The sequence below is a fragment of the Bos mutus genome, chromosome 9 (assembly GCF_027580195.1).
Source record: "Bos mutus isolate GX-2022 chromosome 9, NWIPB_WYAK_1.1, whole genome shotgun sequence".
Taxonomy (NCBI): domain Eukaryota; kingdom Metazoa; phylum Chordata; class Mammalia; order Artiodactyla; family Bovidae; genus Bos; species Bos mutus.
This window is the reverse complement of record NC_091625.1, coordinates 93,524,177-93,546,451: the sequence shown is the minus strand read 5'-3', so window position 1 is coordinate 93,546,451 and position 22,275 is coordinate 93,524,177. Positions and strand designations below refer to the sequence as shown.

The 22,275-nt window shown below is 43.5% G+C and overlaps 1 protein-coding gene and 1 long non-coding RNA gene across 9 annotated transcripts in view; one reads left to right on the top strand and one right to left on the bottom strand.

The window, feature by feature from the left end:
- Positions 1–226: 226 nt before the first annotated feature.
- The window catches only part of ARID1B (AT-rich interaction domain 1B), a 435,159-nt gene continuing 413,110 nt past the window's right edge, over positions 227–22,275 (bottom strand). For all 8 annotated transcript variants that reach the window (XM_070376934.1, XM_070376935.1, XM_070376938.1 and 5 more), the window contains 7 exons: positions 20,248–20,386; positions 19,817–19,989; positions 12,548–12,698; positions 9,694–9,790; positions 7,557–8,340; positions 5,482–5,612; positions 227–3,321 (listed from right to left, as the gene is read on the bottom strand). In XM_070376934.1, coding sequence (XP_070233035.1) covers positions 1,597–3,321; positions 5,482–5,612; positions 7,557–8,340; positions 9,694–9,790; positions 12,548–12,698; positions 19,817–19,989; positions 20,248–20,386 — 3,200 coding nt within the window. In that variant the 3' untranslated portion in view covers positions 227–1,596. The remainder of the gene's footprint in view (positions 3,322–5,481; positions 5,613–7,556; positions 8,341–9,693; positions 9,791–12,547; positions 12,699–19,816; positions 19,990–20,247; positions 20,387–22,275) is intronic.
- On the top strand, positions 3,339–5,557 carry LOC138989184 (uncharacterized). Its single transcript, XR_011465431.1, has 3 exons — positions 3,339–4,099; positions 4,774–4,829; positions 5,462–5,557. It is a non-coding gene; the product is annotated as an uncharacterized lncRNA (long non-coding RNA).

Sequence of the window (22,275 nt, the reverse complement as noted above, 5' to 3'; positions counted from 1 at the left end):
GTCAGAGTTGACTGCTTCAAACAAAGGCCAGTTATTGAAATCCTTTGAGAAAATCAAACTCTTGCTCCCCACTCTAAAGTAGGTAACCCTTAAAGGTCCCTCCTGACCTCAGGGTTTCATAATGAGGGGCTATGTTAGTACAGGGTTGTTTCCCCCCTTTAACTTGGTTACTATGAAACCATTTTAAGGAAACTAGAACAGTATTCAAGAACACCCATCACAGTGCTTAACAAGATTTAATGTACATTTATTCTTAACATGTGGAACATATAAAGATTTTATACTGAATAAATGATATTCATTAAGCCAGAGGAAAAGGAGGAATTTACATCAAGTTTTTTTTTTTTTAAACTACATTATCTTGAAATACAAATGTGGATTCTCGTCACTGAAAAATTTTTGAAGTTGTGTTTCTTCCTTTTAGTTGTATTTTTTTTGTCTGTACTAGTAACCATTGTGTAAATCAATCCATATGCAACCATTTCCACACCTTGATTCATGAAGCAAATTGTGATCAGCTGCTCTCCCGAAATAGAGCATGACTTTATACATACAGAAACTTGTACATTACCCTCTTTTTTTTGTTTTTTTTTTTCTTGTTTTTGTTTTTTGTATTTTTCTTTTTTTTTTGGAGATATGGCCCTAATGAAAAAAATATATAAAATAAAAATAAAAAATTATTTAAATCTACCATCACTTACGTAGTTACCACATCATGAAAAAGAAACTAAAAACTTTTTACTAAAAAAAAAAAAGAAAAAAAAAATGAGGGTATGTTTAATGTACAACTTCTATATACATCACAGCCCAAAGGCAGTAAAAAAAATATTTAAAAAATGATTAAAGGAATTGTGAAGAACTGTCATGTGGAAGGTCAAACGACAGACAGCAGACATGACGCTAGTGGTGAGGAAGCGATTTCCATTCATCGTTGTCAGGTATGTTTTCAATCTTAACTTAAAAAAACCATTTTGCTCCTAGCCTAATGTAACCATTTTCCTGTGGAGAAACCAGTATCATTTCCTACTTCAACCGCTGCCTGACACACCTTCGTGAGCCCCCGCTATCCTACCTAGAAATTTCTATTGCACAGAGCTTTGGACGATGGGATACAGTTGCAATTTTTTCATTATTTGAAGAATAACATAGCTAGGAAATCGATAAGTTTTCGCCTTTTTGTCTCAGTGTGGTGAAATTTTCCCATCTTATAGCATCTTTTGCCGTTAACTTTTTTCTTTAAAGTCAATTTGCTTCCCCCAAAAATGCAATATGACATGGAAAAGAACATTAAAAAGAAAATCTGAAAAACAAAAAGTGACCTTTGAATGCATTAGACAGCAACTTTGGTTAAAAAAAAAAAACAACAAAATAAAAAACCCCCGAAAGGATGTACTTGTACACACAGACAGCAAATATTAATTTTATAACTGTTCGAATTAATTATCTCTTTAATTCCCAATTGGTAAATAGTGGGTGGGGCAGAGGAGCAAAGATTTTCTTTCCTTCGTCCTACGCTGGAGAAACAAGAACAGAACACAGCCAGTTACACGGGAGCCTCTATAGTCTTCACTCACACAGGCTGCCTTCTCACTGATGTCATAACTGCCCGATCTGAAACAGTACATCGCAGATGACAGATGCCACCAGAGAGTTCAGAACGGCTGATATTGAGATATCCAGCAATCGGCCCTCGTGCAGAAGGAACTCGGAGCGGTTCTCGTCCACTCTGGCCATGGCCAGCAGAGCCTTGGCCGCCCTGCACATCATGTCCACGCTAGGGGGCTCTAGGGGCGGGGGCTGCATGTGCATGAGGTTGTGCTGGCTCTGCTGATACTGGGCCATTGTGACCCCATCCTCTAGGAAGCTTATCAAGTTTCCGATGCTTCCCTTCTGGACAGCTATGGCCCTTGCAGCCAGTGCGTCCCCTTGGGCAAGGTTCGATAAAAGCGCCATGGACATTTCTCGACAGACTGGGTTTTTGCGATCCCCAACGTACCTAACTAACGTGGCATAGAATTTCTCCTGACGACTAAACGGAGGCGTGGCCAAGATCAGGTCCACATTGTTGTCCTGGATGCTGAGTTTACAGAGCGTCTCCAGCACGAGTCTCTGAGGCGACAGGACAGAGTTGGGTCCCACCGTGGGAAAGGGGTCTTGTGCCTCTGCTGATGGGCACACCATCCAGTGCAGCAAGCCATCCAAAATTGGCAAGCAGATGCTTTCCGTGTAAGCGGACAAGTCTAGCTGCCCAGAAATGTTGGCCAAGGTGACCAGCGTGTTGTCCCTTAAGACCTCGAGGCAGTCCCACCACCACTCATCTTTGCTGCAGGCCACCCCTTTGTCCTCGTCTTCCTCCTTCTCGTAGGTCTGCGGCGCTCGTTTTCTCTCGGGATGCTCGTGGTGAAGAAGAATCAGCTTCCCCAGGATCAGCACCAGGCCCGGGTGTTTGGACATTTCCGCGTCATTCCCAGGCACAAAAGACAAGCTCCGGACAATATTGGACACGCAGATGCAGCGCTTGGCCAGCGAGTCCTGCCAGTGTGCGATGGTGCAGAGCGGGGCCTCGTCCCGGCTCCTTGGCTCGTCCTCCAGCAGCTTGATGTTGCGGTGACTTCTGGCTTGATGGATTCCAAAGGGAAACTTGCTGCTTTCGGTCTGGGTACCAGGGTTTGCGTCTTCGGGCAGAGCCCCTGGCCGAGCAGATAGGACATCATCAATGGTTGCGATGATGCTTTTCTCTTGGTGCTCGTCAGAATCCCCTTTGCCTTCCTGGTCTTTCTTTCTGCCTGTGGAGCTCAAAGTGGGAGGCGGCCGCCTGCGAGGAGGAATCTCCATCTTGCTCTCGAAGTGAGTCTGGATGTGCTCAGTGGTATCTCCCCCGCCGAGCTGCCAGTGCAGAAGTCCACTGCTGAACTCCTGAACGCGACCCAGCTTGTCAGAGCGGTCGACGACAAACAGGTTGTTCTTTTTGACTATCTTGATTGGCAGCTTGTCAAATTTACTGGCTTGCCTGGGCTTCTCCTTTAGATCTGTGGTGGCATCGGGGGAGGCCACAGCTGCACTGCTCCTGTCCTCCGTCTCCGCCCTCCCGCTGTCTTCCTCCTCCTCGTCCTCCTCATCCTCCTCCTCCTCAATACATTCAGCATCTTCTTCCTCTCTCCCAGAATCGTCGGCTAAGGACTGGCTGTCATCTCTCTTTGCTGCATTGTGATCAAGTGCTTTTTGGCTGGGGTCTCCCACTTCATATTCCGTAAGAATTCCAAAAATGTCAATCAAGCATTTCCTGAAATACTCTACTAAAAGTTCGAGAAATCCGGACAACTGGAGAGGGTGAGAAAGAGAAGAGGTACAATGTCATAACCTCTCCAGTGTGACTGAGAGGGTGAAAATCCTGCTAGCTAGCCATGCATCTCTATGATTATTTTCACATTTTAATGTTTTTTTTTGGCTAGGCCAAGAAAAAGAAACCATGTGTAAGTTAGAACTATCTTCCTGAATTTTTCATTAATAAACACTTACTATCTTTCTTACTTGGTGTTTACTTTCTTACACCATTAACATGAAAACTTACTTGTTACTTTCCCATTTCTGATACTATCCCCGAGGGAGTGCTCTGCTGTTCTTTACCTTTGTTTCTGGCTTAGACACAGTACCATTCTTACTAGAAGAGTGGGAACGTGGATTTTATAGACTCATTCACCCAAAGTGAGTCTGTTCTCTTTTATTTATCTGAAACTCTGCTTGCCTAGATTTTTATGGTTATTATTCTTAGGATTTTATGGTTATTTTTGTCTTAGGTGCCACAGGTTATTCTAATTTACATTCTCCATATATTTTGGGGAGAAGATAATTTCAGCAATGTAGTAGCTCATAAACACAGAAAATTAGAAACAAATCAATTTAGTCCCTGAGATAAATGAATGAGAATGTTTCACAGAATGCACTTTTATATTTCAGCTATTCCCAACTCCAGCCGAAAGACAAAAGCAACTCTGAGAACCAGCTCTGTTTCCTTTAAGCGGATGTTTATATCAAGAGAACCAGAATACTCCCCTCCCTCAATACCAATGCTGCTGCATTTAGGGATGATGAAGAATAAGTAAGTAAACAAGGATTTCTTAATGATAGGTGTTATGGAAATTGACTATAATTTCATTATCTGGCTGTAAGTTTCCCGCGAGGTAGTTTGAAACAATTATAAAGAAGTAAGGGGACACCCAAGTACCAGCCAGGTAGAGCTTGCTTTTAGGGTACGAAGGCACAATTTTTTAAGTGGAGGTCTGGATGTCACCCCTTCCCATCTCGCCCCCAACATAAAGCTTAATTTTTTCCCAGGACAAGGGAAGAGGGAAAATTGCTGAAGCAATGCTGGTTATGAAAAATTGTGCTCAACAGCAGCTCACCCAGCATAAGGAGGGAAATTTATTACTCTAGCAAAGGTAGTATATGTTCTTAATACTTATTTTCTATTAAAATGGACTTCATGCGATGTTTATGATCTTATTAATATACTTGGTATCAACTGAAAAACTGCCTTTCAGGGCTAAAATGAGGAGTTAAAGGAGAGAAGAGGAAGTGGAAGATTCTGGTCCTAGTTCAACAGAAGGGAGGGAATTAGATGTTTTGGCTTTTTTCAACAAAAGCAGAGTTGTTCATACACAGTAGGGAAAATGACCTTTTCTGATTTTTGTTTCTAAATATTTCTTAAAAAAATTTGTAGTCCAGCTGGCTCTTCGGCCTTTTTCCTAATCCTCAGCTCCTTCTCTCTTCCAGCTATTATGCTAGAAGCTACTTCAAGCTTAGCACAGATCAAAGGAGGGTTTTTAAAGGTAGGAGGCTTTTAAATGACTGCTTCAAAATAAACTAGAGGGGGGCAGAAATGGGAGGGAACACATCAAGAAACAAGTTTGACCATGACTTCATTACTACTGCATGAACGATGGTACAAGGGGTTCATTAAACTGTTTACTTCACTCTCTATATGTATTTTCTGTAATATAAACAGTCTTTTTAAATTTTATACTTTTTTAATTAATAGAAAGATGTTAGGTCCCCCTGAAAAACAGGGTATGGTCTCACTGCAACTTATTGCATGGTGATGTCTCTTCCAACACTGACTACAGCCGTAACTTTATGTTACATTTGGATTAATTCTCACTGGCCTGCTAATGCTCATTATAAACAACAGTTTGATTTTGCCACTACTGTCTATTCCATGCACACACATGCATGTGCACACAAGGTCACTGTTTTCTTATGAGAAATATACATGTGTGTTTATACTAAAGACTGAAATAAATTATTGTTCCAGACAAAATTCTCAGACAGCTATACACTGATTGATGTTGGTTTATAGTTAACTGTAATGATAAAAAATTTTAGCTGGGGAGTCCTACCTGCTTTAGGCATTAGCTTAAGCATTATACACTACTTTATTTTCTTCTTCTAATTTGCTTCTCAGTTGGACTGGTGCTGGCTTACCTGGGAGAGATTGAAAGTAGCGACAGTGCTGTCGTCATAGAGAAGAATATTAATAGTGTCCAAAGCCCAAGTACTTTCAGCCAAGAGACCTGACTTAAGGGACATCATCACACGCCAGGCCTCTGGAGTAACTAAAAATGGGTGGAAGAATAAGGACATGATTAATATTAACTCTACGCATGAAAGAATAGAAAATAACAAAAGAAGAAGAAAAAGCAGAATGTTAAGTTAAAATATTGATTTAAACAAAGGTTCCAAGGGACAATTAAACATGGTCATTTCACGTGGAGGTTGACAACTGACTCAGAAACTTCTGTAGGTGAAGAGCTTTCTGCTTTGCAGGTTAAACAGAAGTGGGAATGATTCTTTCTGTATTTGTCGTCTTTGACTCTATTCACAAATGTGTCAAGGTAGCATCTTCAGAAGGCTGGTGAGTATGCAGAATATAAGCAAAATTTAATTCCCAAACAGCATGCTCACTGATAGAAAGCTTTCATTCTTCCATGCCGTCTTCTGGTCTGAGCTCTGGACCACAGAGCATGCTGTTGACAAGTACTAGCATTTTGACGGTTCTGGTTTTTTAGGAGCCTGGCCTGAGATGGAGGCTAAGAGGAACGATGAGAGCAAAGGTTTATAAGATTTGTCACGAGATGGGGCTGGAGGGGAGGTCCATCGTGTGTCTGAAATTTTAAGGGAAGTTATCTCAGGAAACTGGTGGAAGCACATGGTGTGAGCAGCTGGAACTCCCCACAGCAGCAGCCAGGCCAGATGCCAACTCCTGTGTGGGAGGGGCCGTGGGTGTCCACTTTTATTTTAATTTCATCTAATTTTCAAATTTTCTAAGAGAGGCACATAATACTTGCATAATAGAAGGGCAAATTTCATTTTAACATCAGGAACATAAGTTTCCCTAGGCTGGTATAACATGCACTGAGAATTTTTTTTCAAATTTAAATGTATTTTTTTACTTAAATTGGAGAAGGAAATGGCAGCTCACTCCAATATTCTTGCCTGAAAAATCCCATGGACAGAGGAGCCTGGTAGGCTATAGTTCACGGGGTCACAGAGAGTCAGACATGACTGAGTGACTAACACACACAAACACACGTTTACTTAAATACATGCATATATTTTTACATATATATTACCATATGTAATACGGTGCCCAGGGTCTGTTTCTCTCTTGCCTTCAGCACGTCCTCTGTGTAGAATGCCTTACTTCCCCGTACCGCCCCCCTGCCCTTAATGTCCAATGATTATAAACAATGGTCATATCTTTAAAATATTTAATTTTCTCATCACTGCAAAGAACTTTGAATCACGTGATTTTGAGATTTTTGGGAAAAAAAGTGGATAAAACTGAACTCTATTATTTCCTTAGCTGTGTTAAAAGGACTTAAAAAATAATGCAGAAAAACTGTGTGTATTTCCAGATTTTCCAAATGTCTAATTAGGATTTACAAGATTCCACCTGGATAAACGTGTATGACATTGGTGTTCACCTGAAAGAGCTCCTTGGTCCTGTCAACAGTGCTGCAGGGATCACCTAAATTCTATCCACATGTGAAGTTCCATATAGCATATTATGTGTCTGTCTATGTAGCATAGTCAGTTTTCTGGTTTTGCTCCAAGGGGAACTCACTGTCTTTATGTCCTTACCAAAATTACAGAGTGGCTTGCTGTCAAATTTTCTCAGGCCACCCTAGTGTTCCATCAGCCTTGCAGCTGTGGAACACTAAGCATCTTAAGCACACATGGCAGAGATTATGTGTTTGGTTAAGATAAAATCTTTAAGCCCAAAATACAGTCCACAGTTACCGAGGAGTCCCCATCTCTCACCTGGGGCTCTGCCCTCTCACACGAGTAACACTCACATGCAAGAAATCCGTTTTAATTCTCCTTCTCAGTTCAGAGTAGTGCCTTCCAACTATTGCTCCTGCACAAAAGCACGTCCTGATAGTCTGCAGTCACAGAATTTCATCCCTTTGAGGTTATCCAACTACATCTAACCCAAAATTAAAATTCTAGATGGCAACAGGAAATCATTTCAGGAGCAGAGCTTTGGGAATGCTTACCGATATCTTTTGAGGTAATCTTCCGCCTTTGTTTCAGGACTGGCTGTGAGGCTTCCACGGAGCCAGGAGGGAAGGTGATCTCCCTTCTGATGGGGGGCGGCTGGGGGGGTGGCCCGGTGACCTGGGACGTGGGGACGGTGGGCATGACCTTCTGCATCTTCATGGAGGGGAGGAAGGGGGACTTGCTGGGAGACATGCGGCTCTCCAGGGAGCGCTGGAAGGAGGCGGGGCTGGGCGCCCTGGAGATGTGGTTTGGCAGTGAGGGTGGCGTCTGGTAGGACGACTGAGGCGGGCGCGTGATGGGCTGCATGGAGGCTGACGAGGACATGTAAGGCTGACGCTGGCTGACGTGGGAAGGCCACTGGCTCTCGTGGTTTATCCTCTGATCAGGGACCATCATGTCATCGGTGCGGTTCATGCCGGGGTAAGGCGGGGCCTGCGTGGGGCCGCCAGGGCCTTGCCTGTTCTGGTAGGGATAAGGCATATCGTTGCGGGTCGCCCACATGCTCTGCTGAGGCCCTTCGCTGGAGGACGACTGCATCGGGCCGCCCATCATCTGTGGAGGGATGGCATGTGGCTGTATCTGCCCCGGGCCCTGCATCCTCTCTCGGTTGTAGGGGTAAGGATACTGTCCCTGCAAGGGCCTCCGGTCCGGGCCGGAGTAGGAACTCCCGTACTGGTTGTACATCTCCTGCTGCTGGCTGCCATACTGCATGTTGTACATGTCTCCCTCGTGGCGTTTGGCTGGAGGCCCATACATGCCATCCATATGGCGCTTGTAGTTCTGAAAATTCACAGAGACAGATCACACTAATGTGCTTTTACAGGTATAATCACGCACTTAAATCAGGCAAAATAGTTATTACCTGGTGGAATGTTCATTTCAAGATGAATATGGGCAGCGCCCATGTCCACAGACTAACAGTTTATGTGTGATGCTCAGCACTACACAAACCACTGCACGTACTGTTTGTGTACTTCAAAACTTCTGTGGGAAAAAACCAGCCTCCTCTCCTGGTATTCTCCAGGCAGATTTGGGAGAGCAAAGCATGGGTGAAAAAACCAGCCTCCTCTCCTGGTATTCTCCAGGTGGATTTGGGAGAGCAAGGCGAGGGTGACTACCACACAGGCCGCGCAGAACTGGGGCTTGGAGATCACGGGGATGGCTTGTGTAGGTAGCTGGAGACCTCACCACAAGTGACGGAGAGCTCTGAGGGCCAGCCTGAAGGGCTCCGGGACTAAACAGACCCCTTGGGCCTAACTTTACAGAAGTGCCTCCATACACAGCTTGGCTCCTCACTCTGACCTGTGCCCGACACCTGACATTGGATGAACCCCACCCCAGCCTCCAGCCGATGTGGGTCTCCTCCAGGAGAACCTCTGAGGACAGGGCTGGTACGGCCTCACGGAGCTCCCCTCCCAGGAGGCCGTGGCTTCCACCACTGGATGGGGTGGGAAGCTCCTGATGAGAGCGCGGGACGGAGGCACGCATATGGCAGAACACTGTTTAAGGTGCTGATTTGATGATACAAGTCTCTATACAAACATGCTCTGGTCAAATTAATGTTTAAAACCCCTTCTATTTTACAAGAGGTCTTAGACCTGAAGAGTTGTTTAGCGACAGCAAATTCCTGTGTCTGACGTGTGCTCCTCTGTGTTAGCCGTGGTTAGTTCACACACCTCGCAACTGCTGAGCTGCAGCACGTTGTCAACAGCACGCACCTACACACCTAGCCTACACAGTTTAAATAATCTTATTCTTAAAAGAGATCAACTTTCACTATTAGCATATAATATTTTAAGCTGTTCACCCTACATATTCACTAAAATATATTGACAAATTTCTGTGCTAAAATGTCAATTGATATAATAGTATATAGAGTAGACATATGTCTAAAATATACTTGAATTTGGGCTTATTATTTACAAGGATGAGTGTCCTTAACTTCCAATAACATATTTTCAAGAGCTACTTCTAACCTACTGATTTCAAAATCCTAAGAATACTTTTTAGCATAAGCAAATATAACCTGATTGTTACATGTCATTTTGGTTATACTTCCTAAAAGTCTTCAGAAGTATGTGAGTCTGAATTTTAAACAGAAAGCACAGAGATGCACGCTGCTTGCCAACTCACCGTCTGCTGTGGGTACAGGCCTGGCTGGTGTCCTCCATATGACGGCTGTCCTGAGGGAGGGCCTTGGCCCGGGTACTGCTGCCCATAAGGTTCATGCCTAGAATGAAGCATTCAAAGAAAACTTCACTGACCGTGGACCTCGGGCCAAGGGAGGGAGGAAGAGCCCACTTCTGGACACTCCATGCTGTCTTTCCTCCATGGCCTCCTCCTGACAGGCACTGTGAGCAGCAGCAGCACTTCCCCTCCCAGTGGAAGGAGGACAGCACCCGTTTTGGGAGTGCTGCCAAGCCCTGGCCGGTGGGGCAAGGAGTCCCACTGGATGGGCTGGCACCCTCTGTCTTTGAGGAGGGGCCCCGCCCATCTACTGAGGGACCAGGGAGGGCATGACACACCCTGAAGTGAGGCATTAACGAGCGTAAGAAACAACAGAAGAACCTAAGAGTCAAAGCAGTATTTCTAGGAGCACCAGAGTATTGACATATAAACGTGGAAAATGTTTCTGTTTCTAATTTCCTCATCGTGAGTATAAAATGTGCAAGTTTTTTAAAGGAATCCTTCAAAATTAGTCCAAACGATACTAAGTTGGTATAGACATAACTACTCAAAATTTCAAAGTTCTATGACCCCAAAAGTCAACAACAACAAAAAAAGGATAATAGGGATGATTTAAATGTACTTCTGTTAAATCTTAAAATGGGAATAAACATACTTTTATTTCATATTGAGAAATTATAAGTACCATAAAAATACATGTTTAAAAGAACAACAGAATTGAAACTTCAGAAATTAAACTGATGTAGTTAGTATACTGAATTTTGTAAGAAACAATACTGGTCAAGGAATGAGAATAAGAAAGAAAATAAATGAAAATTTAGAACATCACATGTAAAACAGACAAGGGAAGTTTCTGCTAATGACATTGAAATCTGGAGGCAAGCTTATAGTTAGGAGAAAAGAAGTATAATTGATGTGGATGAAATTTAAGCTGAACAAGTAACACTTTTCAGAAGAGAAAACTTAATGAAGGAAATCCTAATGTTGTTTAGTCGCTCAATCGTGTCCGACTCTTGTGCGACCCCATGGACTGTAGCCCGCCAGGCTCCTCTGTCCATAGAGATTCTTCAGGCAATCTTCCCGACCCAGGGATCGAACTCACGGCATTGGCAGGCAGATTCTTTACCATTGAGCTACCCGGGAAGCTCAAATCCTAATGTGATAAGGCCAAAATAACTTCTACACCTGGGCCATGCTGCATTCCAGAAAGCATCTGAGAAGAAATAGAAAACTATATATCTTCCCTGGTGGCTCAGATGGTAAAGCATCTGCCTACAATGCGGGAGACCTGGGTTCAATCCCTGAGTCAGGAAGATCTCCTGGAGAAGGAAATGGCAACCCATTCCAGTATTCTTGCCTGGAATGGGGGTGCAAAGAGTCGGACACGACTGAGCAACTTCACTTCACTTCAGAAAAGTATATTTGCTCAGGTTCCTTTAAGAATATATGTCCGAGGACGACTGTTCTCCTTCTGATCTCATCAGCCTATCCCTTGCCTCTTCCCCCTCCAAAAGCTTTTCCTGGACTCTCAAAAACAAACCAAATCTTAGTAAAAATCTTTGATCTGGTACATCAGACTTCACACAGCGGTTAAGTGACTAAGGCGGATTTCACAACTAAACCTTCATTAGAAGGTCAGAATGAGAATTTGAGATTCCCCAGTCACTATTAAAAAGTACAAAGTAGCTCTGAGCATGCGATATTGTGTAACTCAAAAACCAGGCTCACAGAGAATGCTAGAAAGAAACCTGATTTGGTAAAACAGTGATTTTTCCAACCAAAATTTTCCTTTGTATTAAACCAGGGACACCTGACTGCTTAGCTGGACCTACAAAACCCAGCATGTGGACTGAGAGGGAGCAGTGTGGACCGAGGCCCCGCCAAGGAAATGATGAAAACCACACCTGTCCTGAGGCCTGCCTCAGAGCAACAGTCAGAGAAAGAGCTTTACTTTACCTCCACTGGTTTTCTTTAAAAATGAGATATTCAGTTGAAGGCTTGGTTTCTAAGTAAGTCTCCGTTAGGGACGTAATGAACATGACAAGCAAGGGATAGGTCTTCCATGGTAAGGACCACGGTCAGGGGCCTTCTTCACAAAGGAAGTCCACCCTAAGCCACTATTCGAGGAACAGCTTCCTCTCTGAGACATTTCAATGACTTTCATTCTATCTTATTAAAATAATCTGGGCCAGTAATGCATCCTTACTTGCCATTTTAGTATCAAGGGGATGTTCTGAGAAAAGAAAAGCTACCCTGGCTTTTATCAGATGTTTATTAAGGAGCAAAGCATTCCCTCTCAGTTTAAAATGTTCGCAGGGGACAGGGGGAACACCTGAAAAAACAACGCCTGGAAGACGTCACCAAGAACCCACTGCTGCCCGAGCCTGCTGACAGCCCAGTGTGGCACCTGCCCAGACCTCGGCCTGTGGGGAGGAGGGCAGGCACTGAGGTCAAGGGAGGAGCCACACACGGACCCTGGAGCGGCAGTCTCGGTGTGGTGACAGTGGCTGGGACAACCTTGGCTCTTGCATCCTTAGGGAGAAGACTTGTGCCCTGGCCAGCCCAGCCCTGGCATATTTCTAAAATTCACTAATAAAAACACGGCTGTATTGGTGGCCTGGGGACAACGTCCTTCTCCCCAGTTCCTGTTACAGTCATCGACTGAAGGCAGCCGTCTGACACGTACAGTCCTACCGAACTTCAGCAGGAAGCAGACATCAGCTGCTAGGGCTCAGAGATGTGTGTGTGGAAAGCACAGTTTCGAATAAGTCATCTCATCTTCATCTTAGGAAACACTCACCTTCGGTCGTAACTGGTTCCGTAGGGAAACTGCTGCCGTGGCCCCATGCCAAGACTAGACATGGCTCCAGACGGACTCTGGTTGTACATATCCTGCATGCTGCTGGTGGGCATCTGTCCTTGCGTCATGAAAGGCTCGCTGCTTCCAGGCACTGAAATATTTTCAGTAACAGACAAAAAATTAAGCACTTTCAAATGCCAAAGGGCCCAAACATCCCTTTCTAGTCAGTGCTGTTATCCTTAATATGACAGATAACAATACCGATCAAAGAGCGTAAGGTCTAAAGTTAAGATGGGCCCTGTTGAGGCAGGATTTTAAGTTGAGCCCCCTTCACGTACACAACTTGTATGAGTCTCCCGGAGTGTGGGGTGAACCCATGAATGGGACAGGATGTCACTCCCAGGATTATCTACATTGCAGGGCAAAAGGGATTTCAGAGATGTAATTACAGTCACCAATCAACTCGCTGAGCTAACCAAAAGGGAGAGTACCCATGTGGGTCCTTTAAGTTGGCATCTAGAGTTAAGAGACAGAGCAGGTCAGAGACACTCTCCGCTGGCCTTGAAAAGCAGTGCCACGCAGGTCAGAGGCCCACGTGTTAGGAAGGAAGGCAACTGCTAGAAGCAGAGAAGGCCCCAGATGACAGTCAGCAAGAAAACAGGACCTCAGTCCAGCAACTGTGAGGAACTAAGTTCTACCAACAACTACGAGCTCAGAGAAATGGAATCCAGGCTCCCAGCTTGACTTGTACTGTGACCCTGAGCTGAGAACCCACAGAAATTGGAGAGCATATGTGTATGTTGTGTGTTTTAAGCCATTTGTGGTAATTTGTTATCAGTAATATAAGAAACAAATACAGGCCCAGATCCATACTTTTTTGGGTTAAGTTGATAAATCTCTAAGTTTAATTCCTTATCTATAAAATAAGGTTGGTAATATCATCTCATGAAGTAGTTTGTAAGGAAGAGATATGTATACAGTTAGTTCCTATCTCTTTTAGGAAAAATAAAAAAAAAGTGAAAACCTTAACAACCACCCATGCACTGACTTACTCTAAAATCAGGATGAAGAAAATCATGAAGGAGTAAGGACAGCTCAAGAAGGGATGAGATATTTCTAACAAGGGGTAGAGTGTCAATTAGGTCAAATATGCAAATTAGCATTTGCTCACAGCCTGAAGGAAATTGGGTCAAGCCCAGAAACTAGCCTGTAGGCAAATAAAAAAACATTTTAATGCAAACCTTAATTGATATACACTATTACCAACACCTGCCTTTATCCTATGAAGGTTACTTTTATGTTGCATGAGATAAAAGCTGATTACAATTTTGTGAGCTGAAAAATATGTCTTTGGTTGAGAGGTGCAAATAAAGAAGTCTTGACACTGGTAGAATATATTTTGCTTTATAAGGTATTCCAAATACTTCATATCTTACATGCTCTTACATCAACCTCCAGTAGAACCAGTTTTGAAGTTACTTTCCATTTTGAAGTTATTTTCCATTTATTGACGCAAGTAGGGAAAACCACTAGAACATTCAGGTATGACCTAAATTAAATCCCTTACAATTATACAGTGGAAGTGACAAATAGATTTAAGGGATCAGATCTGATAGAGTGCCTAAAGAACTATGGACAGAGATTCGTGACACTGTACAGGAGACAGGGATCAAGACCATCCCCAAGAAAAAGCAATGCAAAAAGGCAAAATGGTTGTCTGAGGAGGCCTTACAAATAGCTGTGAAAAGAAGAGAAGTGAAAGGCAAAGGAGAAAAGGAAAGATATACCCATTTGAATGCAGAGTTCCAAAGAATAGCAAGGAGAGATAAGACAGGCTTTCTCAGCAATCAATGCAAAGAAATAGAGGAAAACAACAGAATGGGAAAGACTAGACATATCTTTAAGAAAATCAGAGATTCCAAGGGAACACTTCATGCAAAGATGGGCATAATAAAGGACAGAAATGGTATGGACCTAACAGAAGCAGCAGATATTAAGAAGAGATGGCAAGAATACACAGAAGAACTATACAAAAAAGATCTTCACGATCCAGATAACCACAATGGTGTGATCACTCACCTAGAGCCATACATCCTGGAATGTGAAGTCAAGTGGGCCTTAGGAAGCATCACTACGAACAAAGCTAGTGGAGGTGACGGAATTCCAGTTGAGCTATTTCAAATCCTGAAAGATGATGCTGTAACAGTGCTGCACTGAGTATGCCAGCAAATTTGGGAAACTCAGCAGTGGCCACAGGACTGGAAAAGGTCAGTTTTCATTCCAATCCCAAAGAAAGGCAATGCCAAGGAATGTTCAAACTACTGTACGATTGCACTCATCTCACACGCTAGTAAATGCTCAAAATTCTCCAAGCCAGGCTTCAACAGTACATGAACGGTGAACTTCCAGATGTTCAAGTTGGATTTAGAAAAGGCAGAGGAATGAGATCAAATTGCCAACATCTGTTGGATCATCAAAAAAGCAAGAGAGTTCCAGAAAAACATCTACTTCTGCTTTATTGACTATGCCAAAACCTCTGACTGTGTGGATCACAACAAACTGTGGAAAATTCTTAAAGAGATGGGGATTCCAGACTACTGAACCTGCCTCTTGAGAAATCTGTATGCAAGTCAGGAAGCAACAGTTAGAACTGGACATGGAACAACAGACTGGTTCCAAATAGGGAAAGGAGTACATCAAGGCTGTATATTGTCACCCTACTTATTCAACTTATATGCAGAGTACATCATGAGAAACGCTGGGCTGGATGAAGCACAAGCTGGAATCAAGATTGCCAGGAGAAATATCAATAATCTCAGATATGCAGATGACACCACTCTTACGGCAGAAAGTGAAGAGGAACAGAGAGCCTCTTGATGAAAGTGAAAGAGGAGTGTTGGGTTAAAACTCAACATTCAGAAAATTAAGATCTTGGCATCTGGTCCCATCATGGCAAATAGATGGAGAAACAATGGAAATAGTGAGAGACTTTATTTTCTTAGGCTCCAAAATCACTGCAGATGGTCACTGCAGCCATGAAATTAAAAGACACTTGCTCCTTGGAAGAGAAGTTATGACCAACCTAGACAGCATATTAAAAAGCAGAGACATTACTTTGCCAACTAAGGTCCATCTAGTCAAACCTACGGTTTTTCCAGTAGTCACGTATGAATGTGAGAGTTGGGCTATAAAGAAAGACCAAAGAATTGATGCTTTTGAACTGTGGTGTTGGAGAAGACTCGAGAGTCCCGTTGACTGCAAGAAGATCAAACCAGTCAGTCCTAAAGGAAATCAGTCCTCAATATTTATTGGAAGGACTGATGCTGAAGCTGAAACTCAAATACTTTGACCACCTGATGTGAAAAACTCACTCACTGGAAAAGACCCTGATGCTGGCAAAGACTGAAGGCAGGAGGAGAAGGGGATGACAGAGGAGGAGACGGTTGGATGGCATCACTGACTTGATGGACATGAGTTTGAGCAAGCTCCGGGAGTCGGTGATGGACAGGGAGGCCTGGCGCGCTGCAGTCCATGGGGTCACAAAGAGTCAGACATGACTAAGTGACTAAACTGATATAAAAAGATGCATGACCTCAATCATAATTAAGGACATCCAAGATGAGGCTTTTTCCCCTTCTCCCCTTCTGACTGACAAACATTAAAATGATAATAATCATTCTTAGTTGGAGGGTCCACATGATCATGTTAAGAGTGTTTAAATTGGTGTAACTTTTGACAATACCTGCTATGGTAAGGCTATATTTTGGTGACACCCCCACTAAAGAAGGACATCTCTGGGTGCTCATAGCCTGTGGAATCCCCATACATTGAGAGGCTGGGCTTGGTCATGTCATGACCAGCTCTGACCACTGGGGCACTGGCAAATGTGATATGGCAGAGGGCTGTAAGAAACTGCAAGTGAGGCTGTGGCTCCTGGAGTACTCCTTCCTGGAGCCTGTCTCCCATGGCACCAGGCGCCCAAGAAGCTCCGTGGAAAGGCCCCAGGAGGAGGTCCCTGTCAACAGCTCTAGCTCAGCTCCCAGCCAGCCTCCGGATGACACCAGCCATTCAGGTGGCACCTGCGCTCAGCAGAGCTCTCCACCAGGCTTCGGATGACAGTCACCACCTCAGAGTCCCAGCTGAGTACATGTGGAGTCAAGAGCCGCCCCACCTACCACTGGACTGTGAGATATAACTGAGTGCTGTTGTTAAGGCTACTAAGTCTTGGGGTAGTTTGTTACAACAGTACAAATTAAACAGGGGAGAAAGTTTGTTACAAATAGTACTCAGTAAACAAAATAAGAATTCTTATTCTTTGATTCTGTTATTCTACTTCCAGGAATCTATTTCACAGCAACACTCTACAAGTGTGAAAAACAGCTAGCTATACTTCAATAATCACTGTATCATTATTTATAATAACAAAGTATTAGGAAATAACCATGAATTACTAGAGCATTAAAAAGAGTAAGTAGGATTGTATCTGTGGATACTAATAAATATTCAAACTATATACTGTTAAGTTAAACAGTATATAAATATTCACTTACTGTTTACTTAAAAGCAAGCAATCAATCAATTCCTCGATCAGTGATGAATGAGTGAGTAGGTGAGGAAGGCAGGCAGGAGGACAGGCAGGGCCAAGGCTACTCAGGGCTTCTGGGTCTTAGAGGAGGCTCTTTTATCTACCATCCCACCACATTCCAGGTCAACCACAGGAGCAGCAGCAGCAGCAACAACAGGTGTGATATCCACTGATGTTGGTCATTAAATAAAAAATTAGAGCCCCACCAAGTTCACTGACAGAATATGGTGAACTGAGGAATGGAAAACTTTACTGTAACAGGGGTAGGGCTGTAAGAAAATCTGTTTCCTGTGGGCTTTCTGTTTACCTGCTTTAACTCGGTACTAAAAATGTCAGTAGTGGAAGATAGCAGGTAAGCTGAAATACATGGGGGAAATGTGAGACAGGGCTCTCGCCGAGCCACTGTATCATTTACACAGTGGATGAAAACACTCTATAGAGCTACCTGGTACCTAGAGCAAGGTAATCCACAGTCATCTCCTCTTCACCACCACACTTATTTTCATTAAAAAAATATAGGCATAAGGAGACAAAAGAAATAGAACTCATGCTGTCAAATATAGCATAATACGATATTGGAATAGTTTTCCATAACTTTGAAACTGGATTCCAAAGCATAATTATTTTTCCATGTTATTGTCATATTTTCAGAGTTTAAAGGTATTATACAACCACCAACAGCACCAACAACACATTCTTTCTAGCATCTCATACCACTAAGGAAAACAGTTAACTCCAACATTCACAAAGCTCTTGAATTTCTGAGCTTATGGATTTATTGCATGTTTTGAAAAATCTATACCTGAAATAAGCAGCTCAAACTTTTTGAAAGGAAAAACTATAGATTATCTTGTTTTGTGTAACAGGTATATGAAATACATATAAAATAGAATTTCATTTAATTAAATGGTAATGTGCCCAACATTTAAATTTTTGAGATTCTTTTTTTATTTTTCATTCCTCCATGCTGCTGCTGCTGCTAAGTCGCTTCAGTCATGTCCGACTCTGTGCGACCCGAGACACCAGCCCACCAGGCTCCCCCATCCCTGGGATTCTCCAGGCAAGAACACTGGAGTGGGTTGCCATTTCATTCCTCCATAATACTTGTCAAAACCAAGGCTTTAGGGCTTTATGCTTGTCTCTACTTAAAACAATGTTATCAAAAAATTCATGTAAAGGCACTATTATTTAAGGGATCCCAGAATAAATACTTCCATAAAAATGTCATTCACTACTTTTTTTGTATGTATTTCAGAAATAGTCATACCATGTCTCAATTTCACAGGACTCTGCTGCATTAGGAAGAATGTCAACAGCACGTAGAGCTTGTGTGCCAGTGGAGAAGCTAGAGAGGGCAGAGGCTGAGAGACCTGCGGTCTCGGGCCGAGTGACCGCAGGGGATTGACACACGCAAGAGAAAAGCCCAGCCTGGGTGTCTGCTCATGTCAGTGAGAGCTCTCGGGGATCTCGTCCGTCCTACAGTTGTTGATGCCATTTCTCTGCTTGGTTCTCCAAGATTACACCCAATAACAGTGCTCTGCCCAGCTCCAGACACACAGCCTACCCCTCACTGCCTCGACATCTACAGTGAACTCTGGTTTCCTCTCTGTCTTGTTCATTCCCAGGTGTCCACACCACAGGCAGTGACAGCCACCCTCACCTCCCTCTGTCGCCTGACTGCCCACCTCTCAGTCACCATCGCTTGGTTCTTCTCCCTTAACCCCACATTCAACATTGAATCCATCGGCATGTCCTGCTGTTTCTACCCTCCCCTCCCCACACATATACTGAGTGGTTCCATTCTCTCTCCCTGCTGGTCTCACCCCAACTCCTCACCTCTCTGAGGACTCTGACAGTGGTCTCCCCAACTTGACCCTCACTTGTCTCCAATACATTCTCCATAAATGTCCAGATAGTTACTCATTTATTTTTAACAACAACAACAAAAACCCAGTCACCTCACTTCCTGCGTAAAAACCCCAAACTCGTCAGCACATGCAGGAAGTGGAAAGGCTCTGGACCTGGGGGCCTGGACGTCCTCAGCACGGCCCTCGGCTCTTTGTGCCCAGGAGCCTCCACCCCCGACGCACACCAGCCTCACTGCTGCCTCAGCGCCCCTCGCCTGCCCCTTGCTTGCGTCCCCAGAGACCCTGTCCGCCCTCCCTCCCAAGGAGAGGCCCCTCCTCCACGACTGCCACCCGCCTCCCCCCGCCGCCACGCCCTTGTTCTTTGTGTCCTTTCTTCCTGGTTGTTTCCTTTCTTCTGTCAAAAACCATCTTTAGTCACATATACGTGGTTTACCTTACTTTTTATCTCGTTTGTAGCCCGTCAGCTCCACAAGGGCCTGTCTGGTTTACCAACTTAGCACCCAGCCCATGCCTTAAGACAAGCCTGATGCTGACTTGGGGCAGCATCAAGAGCACCTCTGCTTACAATATGTACCAGTCACTCTTCTAAGGCCTGTACTTATGTGCATTAACTCAGCTCCTCTTCATGACCCCTTATTATCCTAATTTCCAGATGAAGAAACCGAGGCACAGAGATGCTAAGTACTTTCCTCACGGCTGGAAATTTAGTAGGCTGTGGAGTGAGGCTCCAGTACGTCTCGAATGGGTCAGTGAGTCAGTCACAGGATGGAGAACGCCCTCTGGACCAACCCTGCGCAGAGGGCCCTTGGCATTTACCTTTCCTCATCCCCCCAAAGGGGTCCTTGTTGGGCTCATAGGGCATCCTGCCCATCACGTCTGGCATGCTCATGCCCTGCTGGTACGGGGTGCTTGGAGTCATGGAGTTGCGTTTGGGGAACGATGACTCACTTGCGTCTGAGAATGGGTCGTGCACACTGACAGTGCTGCTTCTGATGAGATGAGAGACATGAAAGCTTAACCACAGAGCATTAGTCACCTGCAAACGCTGATCCAGAAAATAAGCCAACCTTGAAATCTGTGTACATGGGAACACCATCCAAAGTAAATTATATGACTGAAACGAGTGGTAGTCAATATTTAAAGACTCACTAGAGAACACCATTTTCTCTCTCTCTAAAGTCTGCTCCAGAAAACTAAAAGATAGACAAATCTAACTTTGTATGGCTCACAGAGATCTTTTAACATACCTTCCACCTTGCATTGGGGTCATCTGTCCATGAGGGGTGGAGGCTGGAGTAGGCGGCTTCAGGTCACCTGGAACCTCTGCCATCGAATTACTGCCAGTTGACTGGGGGGTCTGTGGACCTTGCAAGGATCCTGAGTTAGCTGATAGTAGTGATACCAAGAAAAAATGGGGAGAAAACTAGAGGTTATCAAGTGAGCTCATCCTTGATAGTTATTTTTTTTTAAAAGGGAAAGAAAAATAGGACACCATCTCATGTAGAGAGAGTAACAATATCCATTGCTGGTAACGATGCAGCAAAATTAACTGTCTTACATTGTTTATGGTGAAAATCAGTAAAAGCTTTTTTTTCTAAACTATTTGGAAATGCACTTCAGATATGAGCTGTAAAATACTGGGTAAATGCTTTCCTGGGTATTTATCCCAAGAAAATCATCTAATATAAAGAAGGTTTTAGACAGAAAACTTACTTTAGTGTTGTTTATAATGGAGATAATCTGAATGTCTAAGAATAAGGAAAAATGGGACATAAAGTTTGTTTTATCAATTTGATGGACTATTGTGCTGTTTTAGAAAAACATAAAAATTATCGAGGTCTTAGGCAATGAGAAATGTTTAAGTTGTAAAGAAACGGTACAAATTAATAATGAGCTTTGTATCATTTTCCCACATCTGGATGTGTCTATGCTGTCAGTAACAGTAGTTTTTGGAGCTATGAAATAATTTGTTATTTACACAAGTCGTATTGGTTTAGAATTCTTTAATGTTATGGCAGAAACTGAAGAGGAACTAAAAAACTTGATGCAAGTGAGAGGAGAGTGAAAAAGATGGCTTAAAGCTCAACATTCAGAAAACTGAGATCATGGCATCCGGTCCCATCACTTCATGGCAAACAGATGGGGAAACAGTGGAAACAGTGTCAGACTTTATTGTTTTGGGCTCCAAAATCACTGCAGATGGTGACTGTAGCCATGAAATTAAAAGACGCTTCCTCCTTGGAAGCAAAGTTATGACCAACCTAGATAGCATATTCAAAAGCAGAGACATTACTTTGCCAACAAAGGTCCGTCTAGTCAAGGCTATGGTTTTTCCAGTGGTCATGTATGGATGTGAGAGTTAGACTGTGAAGAAAGCTGAGCGCCAAAGAATTGATGCTTTTGAACTGTGGTGTTGGAGAAGACTCTTGAGAGTCCCCTGGACTGCAAGGAGATCCAACCAGTCCATTCTGAAGGAGATCAGTCCTGAGTGTTCATCAGAAGGACTGAAGCTGAAGCTGAAACTCCAGTACTTTGGCCACCTCATGCGAAGAGTTGACTCACTGGGAAAGACCCTGATGCTGGGAGGGACTGGGGGCAGGAGGAGAAGGGGATGACAGAGGATGAGATGGTTGGATGGCATCACCGACTTGAGGGACATGAGTTTGGGTAAATTCTGGGAGTTGGTGATGGACAAGGAGGCCTGGCGTGCTACGATTCACGGGGTCTCAAAGAGTCGGACATGATTGAGCAACTGAACTGAACTGAATGTCATTATCAGAGTAATAAGACTTGGCTTTAACTATAATTACACTATAATAACCGAGCCCAGTATTGAACAGATCTTTTTAAAACTTAAGTAGGATTCATGTAAAAAATTAATCCCACCTTAAAACATAATATTTTAAGGGCTCTTGCTTTATCACTGATCATAGTCCTTAGCATGTTAGGTGTTAGATAGGTATTGGTTTCACTTATTAATTAAACAAATACTAATTGAATGAATATTGTGTGCTGTTTCCTACCATTGGAATTTATCAAATTGATAGAAAAAGATAAGAATTTCTGCCCACATACATACACACAATACTTTCAGAATTCTAACAAATAGGATTGCTGGTTGCTTATAAACAACAATTTGCATATATTATTATCTACAGTTAACGAATTGTACAATTACCACACTTTACTTTAGGGGAAACTGAGTTACACAAACCCTGGAGATCACAGAGTGCGCTATGAGTGAGTAAGAAATGGGGTCTATCACTTCTACTCAG